The sequence below is a fragment of the Gavia stellata genome, chromosome 10 (assembly GCF_030936135.1).
Source record: "Gavia stellata isolate bGavSte3 chromosome 10, bGavSte3.hap2, whole genome shotgun sequence".
NCBI lineage: Eukaryota > Metazoa > Chordata > Aves > Gaviiformes > Gaviidae > Gavia > Gavia stellata.
Genome location: NC_082603.1, coordinates 4,466,989 through 4,493,658, shown reverse-complemented (window position 1 = coordinate 4,493,658; position 26,670 = coordinate 4,466,989). Strand labels below are relative to the sequence as shown.

The 26,670-nt window shown below is 37.0% G+C and overlaps 1 protein-coding gene across 3 annotated transcripts in view; it reads right to left on the bottom strand.

Moving 5' to 3' along the window:
- Positions 1-26,670, bottom strand: part of RABGAP1L (RAB GTPase activating protein 1 like) — a 261,343-nt gene that overhangs the window by 200,060 nt on the left and 34,613 nt on the right. For all 3 annotated transcript variants that reach the window (XM_059822057.1, XM_059822058.1, XM_059822059.1), the window contains exons 10-13: positions 25,181-25,283; positions 23,359-23,525; positions 18,614-18,758; positions 3,876-3,969 (exon numbers count right to left, since the gene is read on the bottom strand). In XM_059822057.1, the coding sequence (XP_059678040.1) occupies positions 3,876-3,969; positions 18,614-18,758; positions 23,359-23,525; positions 25,181-25,283 (509 nt within the window). The remainder of the gene's footprint in view (positions 1-3,875; positions 3,970-18,613; positions 18,759-23,358; positions 23,526-25,180; positions 25,284-26,670) is intronic.

Here is a 26,670-nt window from a genome sequence, read left to right as displayed (position 1 = left end):
TTTCATAGCAATGCAGCACGAAGACTGCGTGAATTGACTCCGTATTCTAATGCAGGAAGTGCTTTGCTCTGTTATTGTTTTGACCGTTGTTATGTTTTTCAACTCTACTGGTAGGAGAACAGTCAGAGTGGCAGTTTAGCCAAATGCTAGCAAGCTGCGATTAAATTAAATAACTGGCAATTTGACCCTCACTTTTAAGTAAATGTTTAGAGTACTTATTCTTTGAAACAGGTCATTAAGATGTGAACAGTTTACCACTACTGTTTACATTTAAAAGGTGCACTAAATAAATTTCTTTTTCCTATACTGAGAGGATGATATCCCCATTTTTCAAATGACTTGAGAATTAAAAAAAGAGGGTGTGATTATATAACGCTGATTCTTTTAAACACAGTAATTATTTTAAATTTTAAATGTGTAGTGCAACACAAGTAATTTCAAACTTTATCATTCAGTTAGCCAAATTAAAACCCAACTAGCCCCTTTTCTCTTTTTCAGTACATTTTGCAGCAAGTCACACTAGACGAATGGTCTTATGACGGGAAAAAGCTAGAAAGAAAAAACAATATCCACAGAAATATTAAAAGGACTAGACACTCTAAGCAGTTACAAAATTATGAATTGTACATTCAGGAAAAAATAAATACAGCAGAAACTTAAAACTCAAGTTGTGTGAAAATGAAGCATTCAGAGCGTACTTCAAATCAGATTAGTTTGCTTATCACATGGATTTTGTCAGGTGTATTATGTATGAAACACAAAAGGCCTTCTCTGAGGACTCGGCAAGCAGAGAAAATAAAATGAACAGCTAAAAAGGTGCATTCCCATATAAATATAGCAGGGAATTTTTCAGTGACACCAAGAAAACAATACTTAGGGCCAGGAAAAAAAAACTTATGGCCACAACTAACAGAGATGCACATTGCATGCCGTAATACCATCCTTACTATTAAACATAGTCACACTTGAGAATTAAGCATGCTACAGCACACCAGATTTTACTGGATTTGTCATATATTTAAATAGCTTTACAGTAATACTTTAGCAACATTAGTCCATGCAGTAAAGCATAACTCTAACTTTAATAGCCAGCTTCTCAGTTTCCGAAGGTCTGTTTGGGAAACAGCTTGATCATTAATAATCCTTGCTCTGCATTCTACAATAATGAACAAATACAATTTTTTTCCTCCTTTGTGTAGAGGCCCAGGCACCTTACATTCCTAGACACTTTCTGACACCTGCTTGGCCAGACTGTAACAGAAACAAGCATAAAATAAAAGCTTGTCTTATTCTAGGCTTATCCTCTAGCACTTGGGAAAAAAATGGGTCATTCGTGGATGCTGCCACCTTTCATTTGTTACAAAGTGCTGTAATTCTCCTGCGCAAAATTCAAAGACATAATTTTAAACGATCAAAGAGCAAGGACAGAGAACAGTGATGCATAGAATATACTCCAACTGGACAAACAAATATTTCTGATCAAAGACTGCTATTGACCATTACTTTTTTTAAAAAAAGACCCAACACATCAGAAATAGTTAAGTACCTGGCTAAACTAGCTCAGCTTACAAGAACAACTTCAATGCTGAGGACGAAGTAAATAGTAAAATAGATTAAAAGATATTCCATTACTTTCCAACTGTTTATTGTATCTTTTTGGTCAATTATCTTATTCTTATTCCTGTTTATACGTTTGAAGGAGAGTCTTGGAGCAATGTTTCTGCTGAGTCAGCCCGTTAGGTTACAGTGACATTTTAATGAAATTACAAGAAGCAATTAAAGTGCAAGAAATTTTTCATCTAAGGGAGAAAGCAGCATACCACTTCTCCAGTGGAAATGTTAATTTTTGTTTATTTACTTTTTTACAAGTGCACAGATATTCCACTAACATATGCTGCAGTTTTCAACACACTAGAAGATTTTATTTCAATCTATTTTTAGTTTTCAATTCGTTAACATTTTTCATCTGTTACTCTTTCCAAGTTTTGTTCTTAAAATGTAACATAACACTATTGAAGAATTCAAGTATTTCATACACTCAAATTAATCTCAAAAGGTAATATTGCTTGAGATACTCCTAAAGAAAATGTTTGCTACTGCTGGTCTTCAAGCTGGCTGGGATCTCCCATTTCTCATCCCATTTTTAACTCATTTTAACTAAGGTGTTTTAACTACTAAATGATTCTCTGAGTTAAGTGTGTAAGTTGTGTTAGGACTTCAAAATAGTTTACTCCAAAAGTCTGAAATGTTTTATCTCATTGAATAATATACTTGAGTAACTTGAAGAAATAGTTGGTTATGTGAAACTTGAGAGAACGAGCTGGGGGCGGTTCTTTCAACATGCTCATCCACAGGAGTCCAGATATTCGCCAAGGGCAAAAGCTAAAACTAAAAGAATCAACCGACAGATTAATTTAAAAAAAAAAAAAAAAATTTAGCATCTTCCCATGCAAATGCAATGCAGATTGAAACAAACCTGCCACACAGTTCTTTAAAGACTCGGGATGGCCTTCCTCATTGGCCTTGGGGTGCCCGATACAAAATTGCAAGCGATTTATAAACTCTCTCTTGGGATGTCCTTTCTAACAGGTTTTGGAAAGTTCTAAACAGCTCCAGCACAGATCTGTTTACAGCCTTTTCAGGTAAGGAAAAACACACTTGACTATAGGGATCAACTGACTTCCACACTTCTCCTCAGTATTTTCTTAATTATTCAGAGGGTCCATAGCCAGAATATTTGTACAATCATTCCATTAAATATCTGTGCTTCCCCAAAAAGGTCTTTCATTAAGGCCAGAAACTTGCATGACAAAATAGTTAAAAACAAGCAGGAGGGAAGGGTTCTGGAGGGAAGGGTTCCGTTAAGCTCAATAAAATCTTGTGAAGTCTCATTTAGTAACCTTTGCATGAGAACTCCATTAAAGATGAGGTCAGCAGCAAGAGGCTGGGTTTCTCCAGAGCTACAAAGCGGCCAAGTAAAGGGGGGAATTGCCCGAATAAATCCTTAAAATGTTTTTCAGCTCTCTTTTTGGAGTTAGGAAAAGGAAACATTGCCAATTCCAGATTAAGGGCCTCTGATTATTTTTGTCTCCGGCAGCAGGAGCTATTACTTAGAAAGAGGAAACCAAGTAAGTGGTTCTGGCATTTGCTAATAGTATAAGGTCTCTCAGAGGTAGCAAATACACAGACTTTTTCCTCTCTTGGCAAAGTATACGCTGCTACTGAAGCACTTAATTAAACCACAGAAGTAACACTGTGGAGAACATACTCTAGGCTTACAAATATTCTTTATTTTACTCTCCAGCAGGAACAGTTTCAGTGAGGATCACAGTCTTTCTAGAATTCCTTTTCAAGTGCTTACATATAGCACGTTAAAAAAAAAGAAAAAAAAGAAAAAAGAAAAAAAAAGAGGGCTTCTAAACAAATCAATCCATTAAATGTACATCAGCTAGCACAAATGGCTTAGACAGGAGTTGCTCTCTTTTCTATCCCAGCACTGAGAGGCACCGAGTTTCATGAGAGCGTAACATCCAGCCCCCAGGAACACGGGTGGCCAGTAAGTTCTGCATTTGAAGACTCACACCTGCAGTGTGAGCATACACAGACATATTCTCAAACACTGAATGAAACAAGACTTTTGCAGATGATCTGGAAGAGATTTGTGAAATAACCACAAGTTAAAATAAGAGGATTTACCAGTTCCTTTTAAACTAGGTTTAAAAAAAAAAAAAAAACACACTTCAGTGTGTTTTGTATTTTAGTTTTTAAACTGTGTAAGCTGAAGAATTTCGAACCTCCCGCACAAGAGCATATAGTCTCACAGAACAAAGAAAAGGTTAGTACTTAAAATCTAAATTTAAGAAATGAAGCATTACCATCTCCCCAATAATTCTCCCCAGGAATACAAAATCTTCTCAGGACAATCCTTTGACACATCACCAGTGCCACTGGAGAGTTCATTATCACTCTCTGCAAAAAAACAAAAAAAAAAAAGAAAAAAAGAAAAAGAGACAAAACGAGTAAACAAAAGCATGCACAGATTTACCAAAGAGAACTGACATTAAAGATGCATACATATAGGTCTCAGACAAGTTCTTCACATGTATCAGTTTTAAAACCACAAAACAAAATACACAGAAAATATTAGTGGAACCGTAAAGAATGTTCAGCAGACTTGACAAAACAAGTTTATTAATAAAGTTACCATAAAGTTTAAGAGAACAAGACTAGGGAATAATTCACAGCACTGTTACAGGAAAAAGGGCTGGGATCTAGAAAAGCATTATGTGAGAAAACATTCAAGGCTGCTAACTATCCATTTAATAAAATTTCACAATGCAGCATTATCTACAAGTCACATCCACTCCGGACTTCAGATAAAGAGAACTCTTTTGTAAAGCTTAGTATCATTACACTGCATCCCTTAGATGCCATTCTGCTCTCATGTGATGCTCTGGTCTCAAGAAGCCTACTCAGAGCCACAAAATAATTTTTTTTACTGAAGTTCATGGAAGAGCAGCAAAAACAATACAGTGACATTAAAGGTCATATTGCATAGAATAGAAAAGAATGCTTCAAATGGAAAAGGAACCTCATCAGTATTAAGAATAAAACAGCTATGGAGGAATATATGTCATTATATGACTAATACACAAAACTAGAAGGGATAATGCGAGCCTGGGATAGTGTGCTCAAATAACCATCCAATCCAAGTAACCATCCAATTTCCAAGTGTCTTATTGTCCACGCAGCTGTCCACAGTAGTTGAACAGTCTAACTCTTTAGAGCAGCTCCTCATGTGAACACGGTTTTGCAGTTATCTGGACTTTTTCCAGAATGAAGTGAATGAAGTACCGCTAAAAATTAAACACGAGTACAACTTCAACAACACCAAATGTTGACAAGGCTCAAATTCACAGCACCTTTACTATGAAACACAACTTAAAAAGAGACACTGCAACAGCCGCATTATCCTCAAAGGCCTCTGAAGCTGTGGACAGTTTAGATGTTGGAGAGTCTCTGAGGTTGCTCTGTCCTATGAGCTGAGCTGTCTCAAGAAGCTCAAATAAAACAAAAAAGGAGGACTAAACCTACATCTGCTCCCAAAATCCCTTAGACACTCTCCTCAACACAGCTCAGTCACATCTGGTTGCTGACCTAATATCTTTAATTCCTCAGATACGTTAAACACTTCACATCCAACTTCATGTAGACAACAGTAGTAGCTCAGGTAGAGGAGGATCTTCAATACTTCAACACAAGTACAATTATCCTCTTAAGTCTTCACCCCTCTCATTCTCACTTCAATTTCTAATTTATAATTTCAGCAATTGCCAAATAGAAGTAATTATTAAAAATATCATCAGTGCTTGAACCTGACAACGAACTAGGAGGACAAAGACAGCATATACTCTATTTCAAAGACAATTAACAGCAAAAATGCTGTCCTGAGAGAAGACAGAAGCATATCGGAAATCTCTTTGTATTTCAAATTGAATGTTACATTAGTGAAACCCTTTAGCTTGGAACCTGTTTGTACAGCTTTACAGGCCCCAAAATATAAGACCAACCTGCATTTAAATACTTCCCCTTAGAATTTAAAAAAAACCAATCCACTTATAAATCTACAGGAAAGTTGGTTTTAAGGTTTCGCAATCTTTCGCATACATTCACTAGATCTAGAGATGGAAATACGAAGATCTAAAACCCCCAAATTTATCATTTTAACAAAAATTTGGTATCACCATAAAAGGTTTCCCAGTGACCAAAGGAACCAATTAAGTTCCCATGGAGAAATGTATTTGAAGACTCTATTTTCCTTTCATTTTAAAATTAACAAAAATATTGTAAAGGCAACTCTCCTCATTTCCCGCCCAGGCCTAGTAATAACTAAAAAAAGGTAAGTTAAAAACTAAATGCATCACATTTTTTAAATTCTCTCCTCTCCTAATTTGCCTAACTGGATCAAAGTAGTCAATTATAAATGCAGCCCTTCTACTTACCATGGAAACAAGGAAAAAAAATTGAGGAAACCCTCTATAGATTGCGTACATTGGCCATTCAGAGACACAGGTATGTCTTAATGGTACTGGCACATATTAAGAACCTCGAGAAACCTGGCTCCCACCAGAAATTTATCATATACAATTTCAGAAAGGTTTCACACATTCAAGGTAAAAGCAAAACAATTTGCTTTACACAAAATCCGGAGAGATTTTAATTACTTTGGAGAGACTGAAGAGTTAGAGTGCATCTCTACAAGAGCTACTGGCGGGAGTATACACAAGCAAATCTTGCGGTCTGAAACAAAATCTGATAAAGATGAATAAAACAAATTCCCAACCAGACCAAAACATTTAAAAATTAAGCTACGCTGAATACTTTCAGGAACAAAGCACACTGGTTGTTATCTGATCCAAACCTGAGCTTGCCAAGGAATACTAACGTCAGACAAAATAGAAACAAACCCCTTCTTTTCTCACTACGCTGGTATTCTGCGCAAAATTCTTCGAAGTTCTTAAGGAGATCAGTGTTATATAGCATACGTATTCCAGTAAGATACATCACAAAGCTACAGTGCTTCAGCCCTGAAAATTCTTTCATCTGGAAGGCTTAACAGTATTTGGAATGTATTATTCAGTTATATGTCAGAAAATCACAGGCCTTAATTAGAAATGCCATATGCTCCCTTTCAAAAGACACTAACGTCAAACTTCAAAATAGAACAGGGCAAAGGAGAGAGAATAAACAGCTTTAAAAATCTCTACTTTGTTTCCACTCTGAAGACTATTTACATATTCTAACCTGTGTAAGCACTTAGGTATAAATTAAGGGAAAAAAAAAAAAGAGGCCGTGGGAGGGATATTTAACTGTAGATGTTCTTCTCTTGAGGTGTACTTTTACACATTTTTTTCCACATTCTATAGCATCTATAAGACAGCAGCATTAGCCAGAGCATGATTTTATCCACCCTTATTCTGCAGGGAATGCCACAGATCCCTTCCTCTAAATGTATTGTGTACTCCTCTCTTCTTCCTTTATTTGCCCTGACCTCTCAGAGCCTATCAACTGGACAATAAAACTTATGCCTCAGCAGAACAGGAGGGTGGGAGACATCTCAAGGGAGCAAACCTGAAGGGCTGGGTTGTAAATGTGTGTACACACAAATAGCCTTTAAGAATACTTACAGATAAACAAAAAACCTGAGAGGCTTAATGTTACTTGTTTTGAATTGCAACGCGATTCACAAAATTCACAAAAAACTCACTTTGTGGATGCCTCATGAACCAATTCCCTGAATTCAGTCTCTGTTTAAAGCAAGCCTGAAGGACTACACTTGTGCAGCAAGCATCGCTCTGCATGGCATCAGCACAGAACCACAGAATACTTTGGGCTGGCAGAGACCTCTTAGAGATCATCTAGTCCGACCTCCTACTCCAAGCAGCTCTAGCTAAATCAGGTCACTCAGGGACCTGAGTGGGAGGGTAGTCTTGAACACCTTCAAGAAAAGAGATTGTAGAATCTCTCTGGACAACCTCTTCCACTACTTGACCATGCTCATGGTTTAAAAACAAACCAACCCACCAAAAACGTCCTTTTATCTAACCAGAATCTCCCACGTTCCAACTTGTGTCTGGTGTCTGTGGCCTCTCAGCCCGTTATCGTACACCTCTGAGAAGAGTCTGGCTCCACCTTCTCCCAGTCCTCTGATGAAGTAGTTGCAGACAGCAATAAGATTCTCCTCTGCGCATTTTCTTCTCCAGCCTGAACCAAACCCAGTTCCCTTAACCCTTCATTGCATGTCATGTGCTGCTGCCGTCTGACCAGCTTGGTGGCCTCCAGTGTATCAACATCTGTCTTGTACTGGGGAGCCTAAAGCTGGGCACAGTATTCCAAACACAGTCTCACGGAATGGATCACTTCCTTGGACCTGCTGGCTAGGCTCCTAATACAGCCCAGGGTGTGCTTGGCCATCTTTGCTGTGAGGGTGCACCGCTGACTCGGTTCCAACTTTTTGCCTGCTGGCATCTCCAGGTACTTTTCTGCAAAAGTCACTTCTTACCTGGCTTGTGTCCAGCCTGTCCTGTCACACGGGGTTATTCTGTTGCAGATACAGGACTTGGCACTCGCCTTTGTTGAACTTTGTAAAGTCCCTGCCAGGGCATTTCTCCAGCCTGTCCAGATCCCTCTGAGTAGGAGCCCTGCCCTCCAGCATTACTGACCACTCCCCCCAGTTTGCTGTTGTCCACAAACCTGCTGAGGGTGCACTCGGTCCCACCACGCAGGTGATTGATAAAGACATTTAACAGCACTGATCCCAATACTGACCCCTAGAAGATACCACTACTTGCTGGCTGCCAGCTGGACTTTGCACCATTGATTCTTTCATCTCAGCAGTCCAGCCAACCTTCCAACCACATCATTTTTCACCTATCCAGTCCCTATCTCATTGATTTAATGATAAGGACACTATGGGACATGATGTTGGAGTCCCTGCTATAATCAAGGTATACAGCATCCAGTACCCGTCCCTTGTCCACAGCACTGGTCACCTTGTCACAGAAAGTAATGAGGTTGGTCACAATGATTTGCCCTTCATAAATCTATGCTGCCTGTTCCCAATGACCTTGTTTATCCTTCACGTGTTTAAGAAACTACTTTTGGGAGTATTTGCTCCATAACCGGTCCCATGGACTGAGGTTAGACTGACCTGGATCCTCCTTCTGGCCCAATGACATTTGCTTTTCTTGTTTTGGACATTTGCCATTTGCATGAGATAAATGTGAAAGCCTGTACAGATATCACTCGGGTTGGGGGAGGATCTCTGGTTGATAGATTTTGCATATAGTCTGTTTTGTTAATATACCTATAGACAAAAATAAACGTGTAAAAAGTGGTCTCTTTCAAACATCTGTAGGGACATTCAAGAACAAACTGAAAAAGAATTAATCTAACTGGAAAGAAAATTGGCAGCCTATTGGATACATATAATCTTTTGCATACTCCATTTAGAAACACTCATTACATAAATTATTCATTATATGAGCAGACTATTCAGAATAGGGCCCAAAGAGTTGTATTTTAAGTGGCCCAGCACTAATGTTTAGTGTGTAACAATACTCTATTGACTAGGCTCAATTATAACTTCCCCCCCTCCTTCAAAAAACAGACTCCAACTTGCAGAAGCATGACTGTTGGTATGAAAGACCTCTTAGCGCTTTAGCAGCACCTTTAGCAAAATAAACTATGGCTCGTTATTCTTGGTAACCAGTAATTTGGAAAATGCTTCCCAAAGTAGCCCATCTTCCATGCAGCAGAGGCACCTCTCTGGATTTAGTCTGATCCAGAATAGTCTGAAAGGCTGTTTTTAGCAGAAAACAAATAGAACTTTCAGAATTACAACAATTACCTTGTTGTAACAGCAATAAGGTTATTCTGGGTTGAGGGGGGGGCGCATTTAGGTTTTTTGTTTGTTTGTTTTTTATAATAAAGTATTGTAACTGATGAAGTGCCACAGAAGACCACCCTATGCAGTAAAATGGCTGTACACATTTGGAGCACTGTAAAACCGCGAGAGGCTCTGACTATCTCCCAAGATAGCAACAGAGTGATTAAGACGAGCCTTATGAGACAGCTCCACGAGGTTATCCAAGTTCTTACTTTCTGAACTTGACTAAAGAGAATACAAGTCTTGATCATGTAGTCCCCTGCAGATATTTGTCTAATCTAACCCTACAAACCTCCAGTTACCTCCCTAAGCAGCTCATTCCAAGGACTTCGTTGCTTTTACTCTATGGACTGTGTCTCTCAGTTCAAACCTAATTCTTTCTACCTGCAATTTATGCCATTACCTTTTTCTCCCAAACAATTTTAGCACATCTCCCTTCCAAATAAAAAAAAAATCTTTGTCTTTATTCTTTCTTCTCTAAAAAACTCTGCTTCTTTCCTCAAAGGACACATTCTCCAGACTTCCACTCATTTCTGATTTTTTCTTCCAGCTGGTCTGTATTTTTTCCCTGGTGAGAGGTGTTCAAACAAAATACTGAGGCATCAGGTGTTCAAAACAGGAGAATTATGCACACAGTAACTCTTTATTATAAGCAAATACCCCACAGAAAATAAAAACATACACACACAGACACAAAACCTTGGCCTCTTCTTCCTCCTCATTTATTTTGACAGCGCAAGGCTTTTGAGCCCACAAATACAGAGCATGGAGCACCCTTAGAGGATAACGCTAGTATTCACAGCAGCACTGACAAGTTGTGCAAAGACTGTAACGAAATACTGTGAGAAACCAACTCAGAAAAATGTCAAATAGCACAGCTGTTCCTCTCTCTGATCAGGTACTTAACAGACTCTTTCGAACAAAATTAATCAACTATGTCTATTGCTATTTTCCACTTTCGGCTTGAGGAAATAGATTCCAGTTAAGAACTCTTAATCATGTCAACAAAAATTGAGGTATTAAATATACTTGAATGTTTTTAATCTTCCTGTTTTTACAGTGAAAGAGGGTTTTTTTTGTTTTGGGGTGGCTTTTTTTGAATGGGCCTTTTTTTTCCATCTTTCTTTAAAAATTTTCCTTTAAACAATACTCCCCTCATCCACATTTAGCACCAATTATATAGCTACAGAGCTACTTCTCCAATAGATTAAGTTCTCCTTAAAGATATCTACTAAATCACCTGAAATATGCCAATACCTTAGAACTCAAACTCATTTGTCAGTTAAGAAAAAGGGCAAATAAGGTGGAAAACTATACTGTTGTTTCAAAGAGTTTAAGCATAAAAGTAAGTGAAGTACATCCTAAAATGAGTAGAAATGCATGAATATAGCAGATAAAAATGAACAGGTGGGATTTGAGCACTGATGTGAAGAGGAAAAAAGGATTTTTAATGAGTTTTAATTGAGAAGCTGTTACAAGTGAAATAAAGAGTAGGTGGAACTGAAAAATAATATAGTTGGAGCAGCCTGCAGGAGAAGGAAATTAGGTCATGAAGATAGGTGGGAATAGAATTGGAGTACTTCAAAAATGAGAAGTTTGATTTTTATGTAGGAGAAGAACAAAAATGAAGGGGGAGCTGAAGTTGGCAGCATATTATCAGAGCAACAAGATATAGACGTTACTGACATGGAATCATTCCATACATGCTAGATAAAAGAGGATCGTGAGAAAGGCCACAAAAAAAGCAAGTTTCCATTTATAAGGTAACAGGAAATTATAAAGCGTGAACTATAGTTTTGCCAGGAAAGACAAGAGTGAAACAAAGTTTAAGTCATGAAATTCATTCTAGTATTAAAAAAGGTAGATTGTCAGAAAGGTCCAACTTCTCAGTGCATTACAAAATATTTTGATGAAGACAAAAAGATTTCAAAATGTCTTCCAACTGATATATTTATAAAATTACAATCTTCAGCATATTTTCTAAGTTAGAGGGAAGAGCAATAATCAGGAGCAGAAAAATATGGATTTATGAACAAAGACGACTTGCACTGAATTCTGCTCAGAAGAACCTTCTGTTTATATGTAAGTTACATAATTAACTTGAAGAAAAATTAACGTGGGAGCTACTGAAGTACATATAGAGAGAGTAAAAACAAAGAAGAAAGATACCCAAATTGTTCACTAAAAGCAAACCAGTAATAGCAAAAAAAAGTATTTTTATTCTTATTCCTTTTTATGAATTGTAAGATACGCATTTTTCAATTAGAATCATTCAAGCGAAAGCTAATGCTGACAAATCTTAAAATTCTGATTACCTTGCAAACAGCCTGCAAATTTAATTGCAGGCTATGTAACCGAAAATCTGCATCCCAAAAACGCCATCATTTGATAAACACTGAAAGAGGGTGGAACAGCATGGGATTAGATGATGCCTGTCTTTTACTCATTGTGTACGATAATGGTTTTCACACGTTATAAAGGAGTCTGTGCAAAAATATCTCGAAGGACCCACACTTCTACTTTGAAACAATTATGTTGGTTGTGTGAAATGGCTAGACAAAGCAACTTTTTAATACAACAAAAACTTCTGCATTTAAAAACTTGTCTCAGTTCTATGTTACATGGTTTCTACACAGGCCCTGCATTACTCTCATATTAAACAAGAATCAAAAAAAAAAAAATCGGAAAAATAAACCTTAACTGCGCATCCAAATCTGAGTGTAGAAACATGCGCAAGATGATTTTACCCTCGTGTAGTGAACATACAAGTGGGCCACCATGACATATCTAAATTTGATGTGCAAATGCTTAAAGCTGAATAAAAGATGGAGAAAAATTATTGCTTCAGTTCAGTAGTTTTCCTCCCACACAGATGACAAAGCCAACTAAATGCTGCACAGTGGAGGTATTCTTGTAAATATAAACATCTTCCACATGTACTGTGCTGTCTGAAAACTGACATCTTTGAGAACACGCAAGAAAATCAAATTTGAGATGCTGTCACAATTCTAAGGCAATGCAGTTCTTTACTCCGTATTAGTAATTTACAAATTTGTAGATTAGTATCTACTGCCATATTTGGTATAATCAAATGAAAAAAAAAAACCCACAACATTATCAACACATAAAAATTATATATTGCCTGGCATTTACTTAAAGTGCCAAGGCAGTATTCAAGGCACTTTGATTATAAAATACTAGAAAGCTAATGACCAAAACTAAAAAGACCAGAATCTCATTTTGAGGTTAATAATTATTAGTAAAAAGTCAGGAATAACTGTTTGTTGGGAAAAGTCTTTTTAATCATCTTTTATATAAAGGTGGTTAAATAAGATAAGTTTTTTATGATATGAAATGTGAAATTATGTGAGCATGGTAGTGGCAGCTTGAGGCCCCACAGAACCATGGCATTCATGACTGAAACCTGAGAAGATCCTCTAGCAATAGGAAGTTCTAATTCCCAATAAGCCAACAGGATTGCAAATCCTTTTTCAAATTACTTTCAAACTACCATACTGTTTATAGGCAGACAAGGAATAGACAAACACTACCAAAATAAAGCATTCAAAACATTCAAAATAATCTTCAGTTGCTTGCAGACAAGATGTAAATACCAATTTATGCTCATGTATTACTGAAAAACGTCTATTTCGTACCACAATCTGAAGTGATTCTATGTAAGCTATAAAGAAAGGATTGAAATCAAAGAAACAGATTTCACCTATGTACCCAAGGAACTGAAAAATCCCTTAATTTGAAAGGAATTTTTCCCATCATTCTGCAAGAATAAACTGAAGTCGTCAACAGATTTCCCTGGAGTATTCATGAACCACAGGCCAGAATTATGGAATTATATTTTGCCTTGAACTTCACAAAGTCAGCGTGAGCAACAGATTTTGTCAAAGAAAGAATCCCAACCCACAGTGTGTTCCTGCACGCACCCTGCAGGAGTGTCTTCTGGACACCGGAGAGGAAGAGGGGAATATAACAGCTCAGAGTAAGTCATGCTCATTTCTGGAGGGCCTAGCCTGCAAACCTAGCTTACAAATGAACTCCAACAGCAATCTGGGTTACAAAACAGGAAAGAACTTGTGCCCCAGCCAGGTGACCTTCCCTGTACTTCCATCTCCCTACAAACCTGGAACAGAAACAACCTCAAAATTCCCCAATTTTCCATTTCATTTACAACCCTACAATTTCATTAAATACTTCTGTAAGCCACAGAAGTGCTTCAAATTAAAAAGATTTCAAATACTTGCCTTTTAACAGAAAGGCCATACTTGCATGAACAAATTTAAATTCAACTGTAACTATCAACAAGAACTGCCACCATTCAGGGCATATTAAAAAAAGACACAGACTTCCGCACTTGGGTTTGGGGTTTTTTTTTTACATACTAAGGAAGGGATCATATCCTTTTTGGCAGCACAATAACAGCTGCAGAATTCAATTCAGTGCATTTTTAATAAGAAAAGTTAACTTGCAAGGCATGAAAATAATCCAATGCAAGAGAACGTATAGTAGAGTCCAGAAAATGACATCAGGCTCATCAGGAATATTTTCATTTGGAAGCTATAGATCTGCATTCTTCAGAAGTGCTTGCATTTTAAAACTCATCTCTTATGGAACCGCAGCAAAGGGTTCTTGCCCAAAGATAGCCACTAGCCCCAATGAGCATGTGAATTTAGGACTTAGAAAGTTTTAGTTCATTTTTATGGAGATAGCAGAAAGACTCCAATACAGATTTAATTGATCTTGTTTAGGACCCACCAACATGACTCTGTATTGGATTAATATAACAAACAGTTCCTACGAATTACATAAAGCTATTTTTAATTTGGATAAAAATGCAGAGTTGACTATTTCCACACTACTAATGTCATTCTTCTCACTCAGTCATCCTCATTTGTTCACCCTATCCCTCATTGTAAACCCCTATTTTATCACAAAATACACTCAATAGCTCTGTTGACTCCTAAACACACCTCCCCTACTCCTTTGCTTTTTTGAATCCTGAAAACTGCCTCTACCCACCCACAACATTTGACACAGTATCCTAATTTAGCTTGGCTGATCATCTCCGATCATTTAGTATTGCCCACTCCTTACCTACTGTACATGTTTTTGTTCTGTCCCATACATCACACTCAGATTTCTTTGAAGCTTTCAGGGTCCTCTATCCTTTCACTTCTAGTTTCATTGTCAAATCTCACCATCTCCAAACCGAATTTCCATACCTCATGTTAATTTTTCTATTGTATAGTATCTTTCTTTTTGTTCTTAGAGTTAAGACAGCTAGAGAGAACACAGAGAGAAAGCTTTACTCCCTTAAGTTTGTTATTTCTTCTCTTTTGCTGCCCTTTCTTAATTCTACAGCTTCATACTTCCATGTAACTTTTTCTTACCAATACCAATACCAATACCAATAACTAAACACCAAACACATTTCAACAGGATTCTTTTTGCTTTAAGTCCACTGTTTATGGATCAGTATCCCCTATGCTGTCAACTGCATCCCTGCTCAATTCCCAGCTGTCAGAAAAGTAGTATCTAAACCATCAAGAAATCTATTGCTGCGGTAAATAAAAGCACAAACCCAAACAGTACTGCATTCCCGGAAGTCATTTGAGAGTGTTCTAGATGAAACTTACAACTCATGCTCAGAAACTTCTTTTTGGAGAATTGGTAGGCATGTTATCTTTTACCTATCATGAATTACCTGTTTCAGGATGTCTACTAAACATCCCGTCTTTACTCTGCATGCAATTTATGGATTGGAACAAGAGCTAGTAACCAGACACTTGGGACCACATAAAACTTCAGCAAAAAAATCTTCAACTCTGTTACAATGAGTTTAAAGACTATTTTCTGTTTTTCAACAGAATTGCTCCCACTGACAGTGATCCTTAACCTTCTAACATTACTCTGATTCAAGAAGAAACTCAAATGGAGTTATTTAGTAGTCTCCTGAAATGTTATATTATAGTTTAAAAAAAAAAAAGATATAAAATCTTAGAGCCAAAGGAAGGTCATAATTTCATGTATGGTCTACGCAAGCACTGCTGCTAAAAGAAGCCACCCTATTCTTCCCCTTCTCCTTCATTACTTGTTTCTAGGACTATGTTCTCCTTGTGAATGCTTCTGCTGGAAAGTAATTTTCTCCAATCCTCAGACTCACACATGCAGCCAGCCACTTCAGCCTGCCCTGGAATGACACTGCTATAAAAATGCTCTGTGCAGCTTTCTCTTTTTTGAATAATGCAATATACAAACCATCACTTCTGTACATGTTCTCACTTACTCTTAATGCTCCAAAAAGGAGAATGATTAGTTCAACCAATTGTGCTCTGCACCTTGTTACAAGGTTCTACTCAATTAAATATTAACAGTATACTTTTCTGCTTATTGATGAAAATTGATACTTAAATCCGTTTTATTTGAAACCTTTCCAGAAAGTATAAGAATTTCCTCATTATATACTTGAATCTTTTAAGATTATGTTCTGAATTTAATAGAAAACTTCTTATCAAGGAGTATACTTTATATTTAAGGTTTTGACAAGAAATCATTAATATTAATTATATTTTAAAAATTATCTGCAAAGCAAGGAACCTTAGATGACTGGGTTGCCAGAAATATCTATTACAATGTTAATAATTAAAAAAAAAAAGTGAGGTTGACCTGAAATATCTCTAAGTAGCCACTGCACAATCTTTGCAAAGATCTTAATTTTTTTATGTATCTGTTCAGATGAAAAATAAAGCTAAAATGAGAAAAGAATATTAAAAGCTAAGAATGTTATTTAAGGAATATACGATCTCAATTTTCTATATGCAATTGCTGCACATTTGAAAGGGACTACGCCTAACACTAGTAGAGTAATTATTTTAAAACATTACTGGGGGGGAATCATGTCTGGCCTTTCATTAAAACAAAAAGAACAAGAATATTGGAAAAAAATGCCTTCTTGTGAACATCTTTATTCATATACTCATGACATAAGACATCCCACTGAGCTGTGTGTACGCACACACACACTCAGAGTACACAGAAATCAGGTAAGGTGCAAATGAGGCATGCATTCTTATACAAATGAAACTGCAATGTATAGTGCTTCTGAAGTAAATTAAGTAATATTCTGTGGGCATGTAGGATATATATGAGGATACAGAAAAAAAAAAAAATACAGAGAACAGATAATAATCCTCAGTATCTGTAATGGGAACACCAGCCATAGTAAAGTTCTTATAATGCACACCTGCCCTAGTCAGGTTGCAAGCAGAAAAACACCTATATGACCAGGTAGCTACCATCCTTAACATTAAAGAAAAGCAAAAGCCTTCTTCCAAGGCTAAGACAAGACATTGTAAACTCAAGGGGGTTTTTTTCCATCATCATAATTAGTACCCTGAAAAGAAAAAGAAAGAAAAAGAATGAAGAGATTTATTTAGAACAACTGCACATGACTCATTTAACCTGCATATCCGCTAGGATAGATAACTTCTAGGCAGATAACTCTAAATGCAGTTTCCATGAGAACAGAGTCACATCATGGTATTTTTAATGTCTTCTCTTAGGAAGTAATCTACATTTAAAATATGGAAACTAGCATTAGGAAGCTAAACCAAAGTTAAACTTAGGTTCATACCCCAGTGAAATACTTCTACTCTATAATAAATAAAACCATTCTATAAAAGTACCAAGAGGACAATACCCACGTTATTACTAACTGTGCTACATTCATCAAATTCTAGAACAGTGCTTTACTCTTCCCATAAGCAGCAATACAAAAAAAGTATTCAAGTAGTTATTTAAACCCTATCCTATCAAACAAGCTCCAGAAAACATTCTGACTATACAACTCAAACATCCAGCAAGGAAGAGAACATCCACAGATGTTGAACTACACAACACTGAACCACAAAGACCCAAAGGTCAAACCTGAAGTAATTCTCTCTATAAGCAGTAAAGCAATCCCAAATACCAATTAAATATAAAAGCTCCTGTACAGAAAATAGTATTTTTACTATTCAGAAGTGGTACTTGATACAAAGGAGGGAATAGCAGTGATAGTCAATGCCTGTCCTGCTCCCTCCCAGGAATCGGCAGGTTTTCAATTCACCGAATAGCACTTGGCCGTGGGTTTTTTAAGTCTGGCGTCACCTGGGATATGTGGGGTTTTTTGTTTGTAACTGGAAGAGAGTAACCGTGTAACCATACCTGTCTGCTCCTGACTGTGTTAATCAGAGGGTTCTGATTAATTTGCGTAAACTAATATCCAGCTACTTACCTATAAGTAAGAATCAAGAAGGAATTTTTCCGCTGTAGTAAGTGAGACTTTTCATAGTATTGACAGAACAGTGCCAGAAATCTGAAGAATAACTTTGTAAAACTATCGCAAGTTCTGGTAGGTCAGACATCCAGATCAAAAATGGCACACAGAAAGCCTATTCTGAATGCTATGGGCTAACCCTCAGAGTACAAAGATATGACAGTAGGCCAAGGGCCTTCAAAAAACCACAAACAAACAAACAAAACACCAGTGAGAAAGACACTGAGGTACTGTTAGCTTCGGAAGGGACAGGCAAATACACTGGGTCCATGAACAGCGGCAATCCCCAACATGATCCCCAACGGAACCAGGAGATATTTTGATAAGCCCTAGTTATAAATGAGGGAAAACAAATCACATGCTAAGCAGACAGTTTGGGGGTGGTGGAATTCCCCTTATGAGTCTATTTGGGATTTTTTTTGTTTTTCTTTACAAACAGGTATTTAAAGCCCACCACTTCAAAGCCCATTTCAATGCTGTCTTTTACCAGCGCATTCAAGGCAAATGGCTTCTGATCAGAAGAAAATCCCTCTAGAAAAGGTTTTCTATCTTGTAAACAGAGCACAAGTGCATCAGTAATACATTTTGAAGCACACAGAAAAATGGACACGTGTTGTCTGCTGCTGCTACTGGAAGAACTCCATCCAAATAATGGGTTAGTAAAAATGCCGTTACTAAAGAACTGCTGCTAGTAGAAAATTACGTGTGATCTTTTTTTGTCGAAAACAGTTGTATTTCTAATAGACACAAATAGGAAGAATTAGATTAGTAAATTAACAGCAGAAATGTAATAGTACTATCTACGGGAACTGTAAGTGCTCATTTATTCTTACCTTCTTCTGCCTCATCCTCCTGGGATGACATAGGCCCTCCTCCACTTGTTGGGCTGACCAACTCTTCCTCTCTTGCAGATTCTCTTTGTAGACTGACAACTTCATAAATTGCATCCCCAGCACTAGTGTGGCTTTTTCCTTCAGACTAAAACAAAATATGCGTATGTATTAGGTCCCCACTGTTGATAAATACAGTTCTAATAGTATGCCAAAACCAAACCCAAACACACAAACGAATCTCCTATCAAGGCTAAACAATAGTTTGGGCAAGACTCCCTCAGATTTCTTTGCAATGGCCCACGTAGACTGGCAGTAATTGACAGCTCTGTTTCTCTTTAAGTTTTATAGGTAGAAAATATAAATAAAACTGCATTATTTCCAAAGCTGCCTCTTAACAACCATTTTAAGTATTGTTCAGAACGATGATAAAAAAAGCTTTCCAATTTAAATAGCTATAAAGAGATGAGGTCAAAGAGAAACCGCAGCAAAAGAAAACAGCAGAGAACAAATGGGAAAAAATATTGGAGTAACTGACATCACAGATAACAGGTATCGAATGATTGAGGGGGGAAAAAACCTTAACAGTAGGAGTTTTTAGTAGGTAAAGAGAAGACTAAAGAAGAAACAAAACCTCATGCTTTTTGAAATCGTAAATTGTGAAAAGCTCCTTCTAGTGTCTTACTCACTAAAGAAACAGAAAAATTCAACTTTCTTCCAGTGAGTATATCCTTTCATTAAAGAAACAGAAAAAATCATCTTTCTTCAGTGAGTATAATTTATAATATACTCCTTTCAAGAGGGAAATGTATTGGCTGTACCTAGCTATAAAATCTGTATTTGTAGCCTAAGTTTTATTTATTTCTTACTTTTATATATATGTGTGTGTGTCTGTGTGTGTGCGTGTGTACAAATCATGAATATCTGTCAATCTAACAGTTACATTAACTTGGAAATTTGAGCATGGTATCTGTAATTATATATATTTAAGGTCAGAATATTTTCAGTGGAAATAATTTTGTTCTGTAAAAGCAGTTTTTCTTCCAAATCTGTCTCCTTAGGAATTTGATAACTTTCAAGGCAAACTACTTCAAAGGTTTGGGGCAAGGGCAAGTTGTTTGTTTTCTTCTTACTTCAAGCTGGAAAAGTTCAGAGTTTAACCTAAGTCTTTCATGTTCAATGGACTTTCACATGAAAAGAAGTTAGTTACCTATACTTTAAGCACTGGATACAAGGTTGCAAGTTTTCAAATAAAAGGATTATTAGTTTCTCCTCCAAGTTACAGTTCTGAACACAATTATTATCAGTGACATGCAGTGATTAATATATTTGTAGACAATTGTATAAAACTGCAAACTAATGACTGTATTAAATGAAGCAGCCCAAAATGTTGTGCTATTTTGTTCTTCGTGCATCTTGCCTAATCAGTTAAAATAAGGTAATTTTTTGAACATATTAAAAACATCAAATTAACCATGAAAAAGAAACAGAACACAATTTCAGTTAGAGAATATTCAATTTGTTTAAAAAAACAAAATTATGATCAAGTTGGAAGACTTCATGACACCTTCGCTGGAGAAGGACATGAACTGCTGACCAGCACTTGCAACAACAAGCTCGTAAAATTATTCAGATGAGTAGCTTAAATAAGGACTGCTCTGACTAACACAATATAAATGATTTTATACTGAGAAAACTTTCCTACTGTATTTTAGATCCATCATTCAGATCTACTTCCTTTAAAGCTGACACTCCCTGGAAGCAGTGGCTCCAATTATCAGCCAGTTTTGCTGACTGAACTTCTCATGAAGTCAGCTTAATGAACTTTGGGGTGCAGGCATAAATACCCTGCATTTTGTAACACTTGGCAGGATGATATTAGAGCCATTATACCTGTTGTATTCTCACAGAATACCATTTATCGAGTAATGACAAAGTACTTTGTTAAATCCATCAAGTATTGATGCCACTAATATTAATAACCATCGCTCTCTATAGCTTTTCTTTTTGAGTGAGTAAAGCATGAGGTACTATGGATTTTGTTTAATGTTACAAGAATTACAAGTCTCCAGCTCCTTGCATATGTTCTGGTTAACTGCAAGACCCATCTCTATAAAATGCAAATAATTTGGTTATTTGTTTTTTCTGAAGCATGGATGTGCTATCCATAGGAATCCACCTTTACAAGGATGATGTTCTAACAACGAAAATGTGCTTGAGTAACAGTGAGACCAACAGATGGATAGAACAATCCTAAATCACACAGCAACCTGCATTTATGTCACTCCTCATATTTGACTGCACCTCACCAATCTCAGTTCAGACTATTAAATCTATCTGAATCCTTCCTCAGAAGAGTTCTGACTTCTCTCTGCCAATACAGACAGGTCCCATTTACCCCTTGCAGGAAAATGCCATTTCATTGCTTGCTTCCTTTTGGAACACCAGTAATGGATGCTTCCTTATTGGAATGGCACCTTGCTGAGACAGCCCAAGCCTAAAAAGTTTCCTGCCAAGGGCTCTGCATGCTAGAACTTAGAACCAGGCAGACTGCACGCATGAATTTCTCACCCGCAGTCAAACACGCTACATTGGCACACTGACTGATAGCTCAGCAGGAAATTATACCACAGGATTCATTGTCCTGCGCAGAGAAGCCATCTATCTTTGGAGCTGAGGCTTTTGATACTAATCCACTGTTACATTCCCTAGAATATACTTAGGCTCAACTGCTTTCCCAGAAGGTTCACAAATGGTTGATCCCAATGCCATCTGCAAAGTTATTTTCTAAGGAGTAAGAGTGCCCTGAGGTACAGTGTCTTTCAGAAGTATCGGCAGGAACAGCTACTGCAATACAAACCATCCAACCAATAACTGGCTAAATAAAGACTTGCTACAGGTCAACCAGAGAGATCCTGTCATCCATATTCAGGACCTAATCTTGTAGAAAGATTACAAAGATTAGAAGTATTCCTTTCCCAAAAATCTGCAGAACAGCTCCTCAGAATTTTACAGCAGGAAGAAATGCATGTGTTTCTTCAGGCAGGGGAGGCACGTGTATGTTTGTCACATTGTAAGGGGTGAGAAAGTAAAAAAGAAAGCATCCATATTACAACTGTACCATTTTTAATTGAGTAAGTGATTTAAAAGGAAAGCTTAACTGACTATAGATAAGTATCAAACAGCTGCGAACGTAGTATTTTCAAATGTATTTTCTTTAAAATGTAGATATTCTCAACATTTGCATAGAACAGTTGGTTTTCTCAGATTTTCTTAAATTCTAAGTTGCTATGCTAATCTCTAGAAGAAATACAGAAACAGCAGTGCATGAGATTTATTTACTCACCAAGTGTTAAACACAGCAACACTTTTGCCACGTAATATCAACATAGCTTGTTTTTTCAGACCTATTACTGTACCCCACAGGAAGACGACAACTCAAATATTCACATTAGGCTCAGTAAAATTAAATCACTGCTCTTTGGTTTCATTAGTCAAAGATGATGGACCACAGTTAGCCTCTGCTGTTGACTTTTTGAACCAATGCCACAACGTAAGTCTTTGGAGAAAGCAGGTCAACAGTCGCTGCAGGAGGGTGCAGTTGCACACCTTCCTACAGTGATAACGGGCAGACATACATACTTTACGTACCTCACCCAATGCCAAAAATGGAAGAGACTTTAGCGTTCTACTTAACAGATAACTATTCAACAAACATTACCCAATGAGACAGATATATCATCTCTCAGTGCTTAAGGAAGAAATAAATGCACATTAATCACACAAGCACAGGACTGGGAAAGCTAACATAGAGGAAATACACAACTATGCATTAAGCTCCATCTTAACCACTTTCCCCCCTGTAGAATCAAGCAGCATTTCTACAACTTGATTTAAAAGCCAAACTCCAAGGGACTGGCAAACTGAAATACTTCAGAGAGAAGAGTTTGCTAAAAATGTTTATTTCTTTACTGCTATTTGAACATCTCATAAGGTTATTATCATCAACAAGAAATCACATAAACAATGCTAATGAATCACTGCAACAATAATGCTCTTAGCCTCACATTTCATAAAATCCTGAGGCAGCAAAAGACAAGAACATAGTTCATTCTATACCCTCATCAGCAACCACAGGAGTGAAAACATGGCAACTTCTCCATGCAGCAGAACTTACTTCTCCAGATAAGGTTATTCCAAACTTCTCTTTTCGAAAACATGGAGAAATCTACCTTCTCAGATACTTTGAAAAAACAATAGTAATAGCTTAACTCTTTTAAACCTCTGCATTAGGTTCCTTTGCCTTTAATGGATTATATTCTTACAGCCACCTACCTTCACAGTTTGAACCTCAGTAGCCAGGATTTCCCTTTGTTACATATTAGTTTGTTTTACAGTGAACAATTAAAGAGTCATTTCCTAATTTTACCAATCAAATGGACTTCCTTTAGATGTCTGCACACAGGTCAGATTGTGTGAAATTATTAAGAATTCAATAGGTAGGTTCAAAATTGTTTAAGCCCACAAAGCCAATGACTTATGACTCATTATAATTCAGTTTACAAAAGCATTGAACGTTTATATATGCTATTTAACCATTACGCATTTAAGCATCTCAGAAATAAAGAGTTAAAAGAAACAACTACTGAGGTGGAACTGCCATGCTAACTTTTATAAAGACCAAATTAAGTCAGACGAGACAAATGCTCCCAACATCAACTTTTCTTTAAAAAACCAATATGCATTACCTGTTTTAGTTTCATATAAAAAGTTTCTGTGAAGGTTTTTCTGCTGAAGTACCAAAAACGTTCATTGGCAGGATACACACGCACAACAGTCTCCAGCAAAAACCGGACTGGCTCTACTACTTCAGTAACAACCATATCCACTGCCACAGTCATGAATACACGCTTATCTAAAACACAAAAGTAAGTCACATACAGAAAAATTAGTTAAAGTTCCAATTTCTCAAAACAATAAATGACAGAAGTAAATTGTTGTTCGAATTGAAAACCCTTTCTATATAATTATTGATTCTATTGCACCCATTTTATTTATCAGTTCTACACCCTACATGCCTGCTGCATAGAATGAGAGTATGCATTAAACAGCGTACAGACAGTGCGTCTTTGTTTTAAATACCGGAGCAAAACATCATGCAAAGAAAACAGCATTGAGATATATGATTCCCATCAGACAAAAAGAACATACACAGGATAAGGTCACATTTTACAGTGTAAACTTACTGCTGAGGGCATATATATATGTATAGCAAATCAGTGTCAAGGATCTCCTACAGCATTGTTTGTCCTAAATCCTCTCATAACACTAAGAAACACTTCAGATCATTTTTTATGTCTGTGCTCATACTCTGTCAGTTAAAAGGACTCCAAACATTTTACCCCTCCCTGTCCCACTCTCCGGGTCACACAGTCCTCATAGCAGCAAAACATATTTTTAAAGCAAAGCACGGATCAGTAATCTTAATCTGTAGTAGCCCCATCTTCCTGATACTGAAGCAGAACTCCAACTTTTTCAAGTAGAGGAGAATGCAGGATCAACTGACCAGAGGATGAGACTGAAATAGTCCAAGTGTATCTTGCAGGTTTACAGTGCAAGAAAAGGTTTGCTGCTTCTGGAAACATTCATCACAGAAAGAGGTAGTAACCATCATGTTGCATCACTACTGATATCTTTCTTGCAGGAAGCATGGATTTTTAAAATAACATTTAGAATCAGACATTATGGATCCCTAGGTTCCCTTGTCTTATCAGACCAGAGAGGCAAGGGCAGAGGGCATTTAAAAAAAAAAAAAAAAAACCACAACACACCAAAAAAACACACACACACAAAAAAACCCCACACCACAAAACCAAACCCCACCACACACACACAAAGTCATACCGTAAAACAGAAACCGTGTCATGCTGCACAGCAAGAGTTTTACCTATATGCTACTAGAAATAAAGTGGTTGAAAATCCATCAGCAAGAACAGTGACACTGGCTGTACATACTCAGATAAGCCTTTAAGCAACTGATGTGAGTTCTGCCTTGGGATAGGAAACAAAGTCTAGATTTGCATTCAAACTTTTTACATCACATCAGTGAATGTAAATTCTAGCAATAAGAAAATGTCCTATATAATCAAGCACTTCAGTGCATCACTTCCAGCTGCCCCAAGATGAAGGGGATGTAACACTATTTGTAATCAACTCACCTCAAAACTAAAAGAAAGATAATAGCAATGCCTACTATTTATACTGCTTTGCCGAGTACAGAAGGTGAAAAGCAACTTCTGCATGCATAGGACCAAAAAGACCCGATAAACAGGGAACAGGCAGATAGGCCCCAAACACTAATTTAATGTCTCCAAATCAGCAACACACAGTTCTATGCATAATTATCCACATTTCTATGTTGCATATGTTTATACAGAAAAGTTCCTAGCCACGGACTCTTGGAACATAATGGTATATGTACTCAGACATGTGTACCCTTGAGTCCCAGAAGAAAATACATACACCAAACCCATGTCGGGTAAAACAAGTTTACAAATTACATTACCTTACCTTTAGGAGTTTCCTCATTAAGTACTAGAAACATGGGTGCATTAGGATTCCACATTCCAGTAATTACATAAGCCTTGCCATCAGAACTCTTTCCCATGGATTCCTGAAAATAAAAACATACAGGATTCTATTAGAGTCAAGGTTTGAGATCAAAGAGGTTGAGCATGGGTAGGGGAAATAGTTCTAGGAACTTCAGAGTAAGATTGTGTTTGCTCTAGAGAACACAATCTAAATAAAGAATATGAAAAAATGGATTGAGAAAGGTTATAAGGAAATAGGAGAGAAAGAAGAAAAATTAGAAGAGAAGAAGAGAAACATTACGTACGAAACTGAAGACAAGACAGTTTATAAACTTTTTTTTAATGCTTATGATAAGCATGAAAGCATGGTGGGATGTCTGCTGCTCTACTTTCTGAGCAGCTGATATGGTGGTTAGGAGAGGATGAGTTACAAGAGACTTCATAAAATTAAACTAGCCCCACAGTATACACAGAAATGATCCAGAAAAAAAGCCCCATGAACCCAAAAACTTAAGAGACTAAGACCTTAACAACTCCAACCCAACGGTCAGTCTGATTTTTCCCAATCCACAATTATACCTCTGCCAGATTTTTCCCTGAGTTGCTCAGGCATGGACTTACATTTGTAAGTATGCCAATGGACTGGAATTCCAGTTCATAGCAATTTGAGATTTAAAGAGCTAAATTTCAGGACAATATGCAAATAAAGTCAAAACAGCCACATATGATAAAGTTAATACTAACAGCAATGTCTCTATATGTGGTTAAAATAATCTTATGCTATACATCTGAAATTTCTACAAGTATTTCTTTGCTGCTGCTCATATGAGCTATTACTAGCATGAGGCAAGCACATGCCTCCTGAAGTCTGCTGGGACAGTTCCTACGGATCCAGCAGGCCTGTACAGTAGCTTCTTTATAGATGAAAGGAGACTGACATTCCTACTCTGCAATCCAATTTGTGGTACAGCAATAAGAGTGACCAACTTCTCCAGATTTAAACAGGGAGAAAGACAGTTGAAAGGAAAACATGAATTTATACGTATACGCTATAGCCATATACGTATACGCTATAGCCAAGAAATGAACTAATAAGCCATTACACCCAGAAGTTAAATGTACTTGGAATGTAAATGTAAATAGAATTACAAGCGGAGTAAAGACAGGAATTCAAATATACAGTCCATACAGTAAAAAGGTGTTATATGGACTTATAGAAGCCAATTCATTATGCTCCATAACTCACTATAACCAAATAATAAAAATGGAAAACCGGAACTCATGTCCGCAAATAAACCAGAAAAAATGAGCTAGTAGATACAAACAGGCAAATAAAACAGTCTGACAAGAGAACTAAAGACTGATAGCTAGAATCATCAACATGAGTAAAGAAATGGACTAGGCAAAACTGGGATCAAACTAAAGTGATATTGTAACAGAAAGTATCATATTATTCTGTAGTTCTCTTAG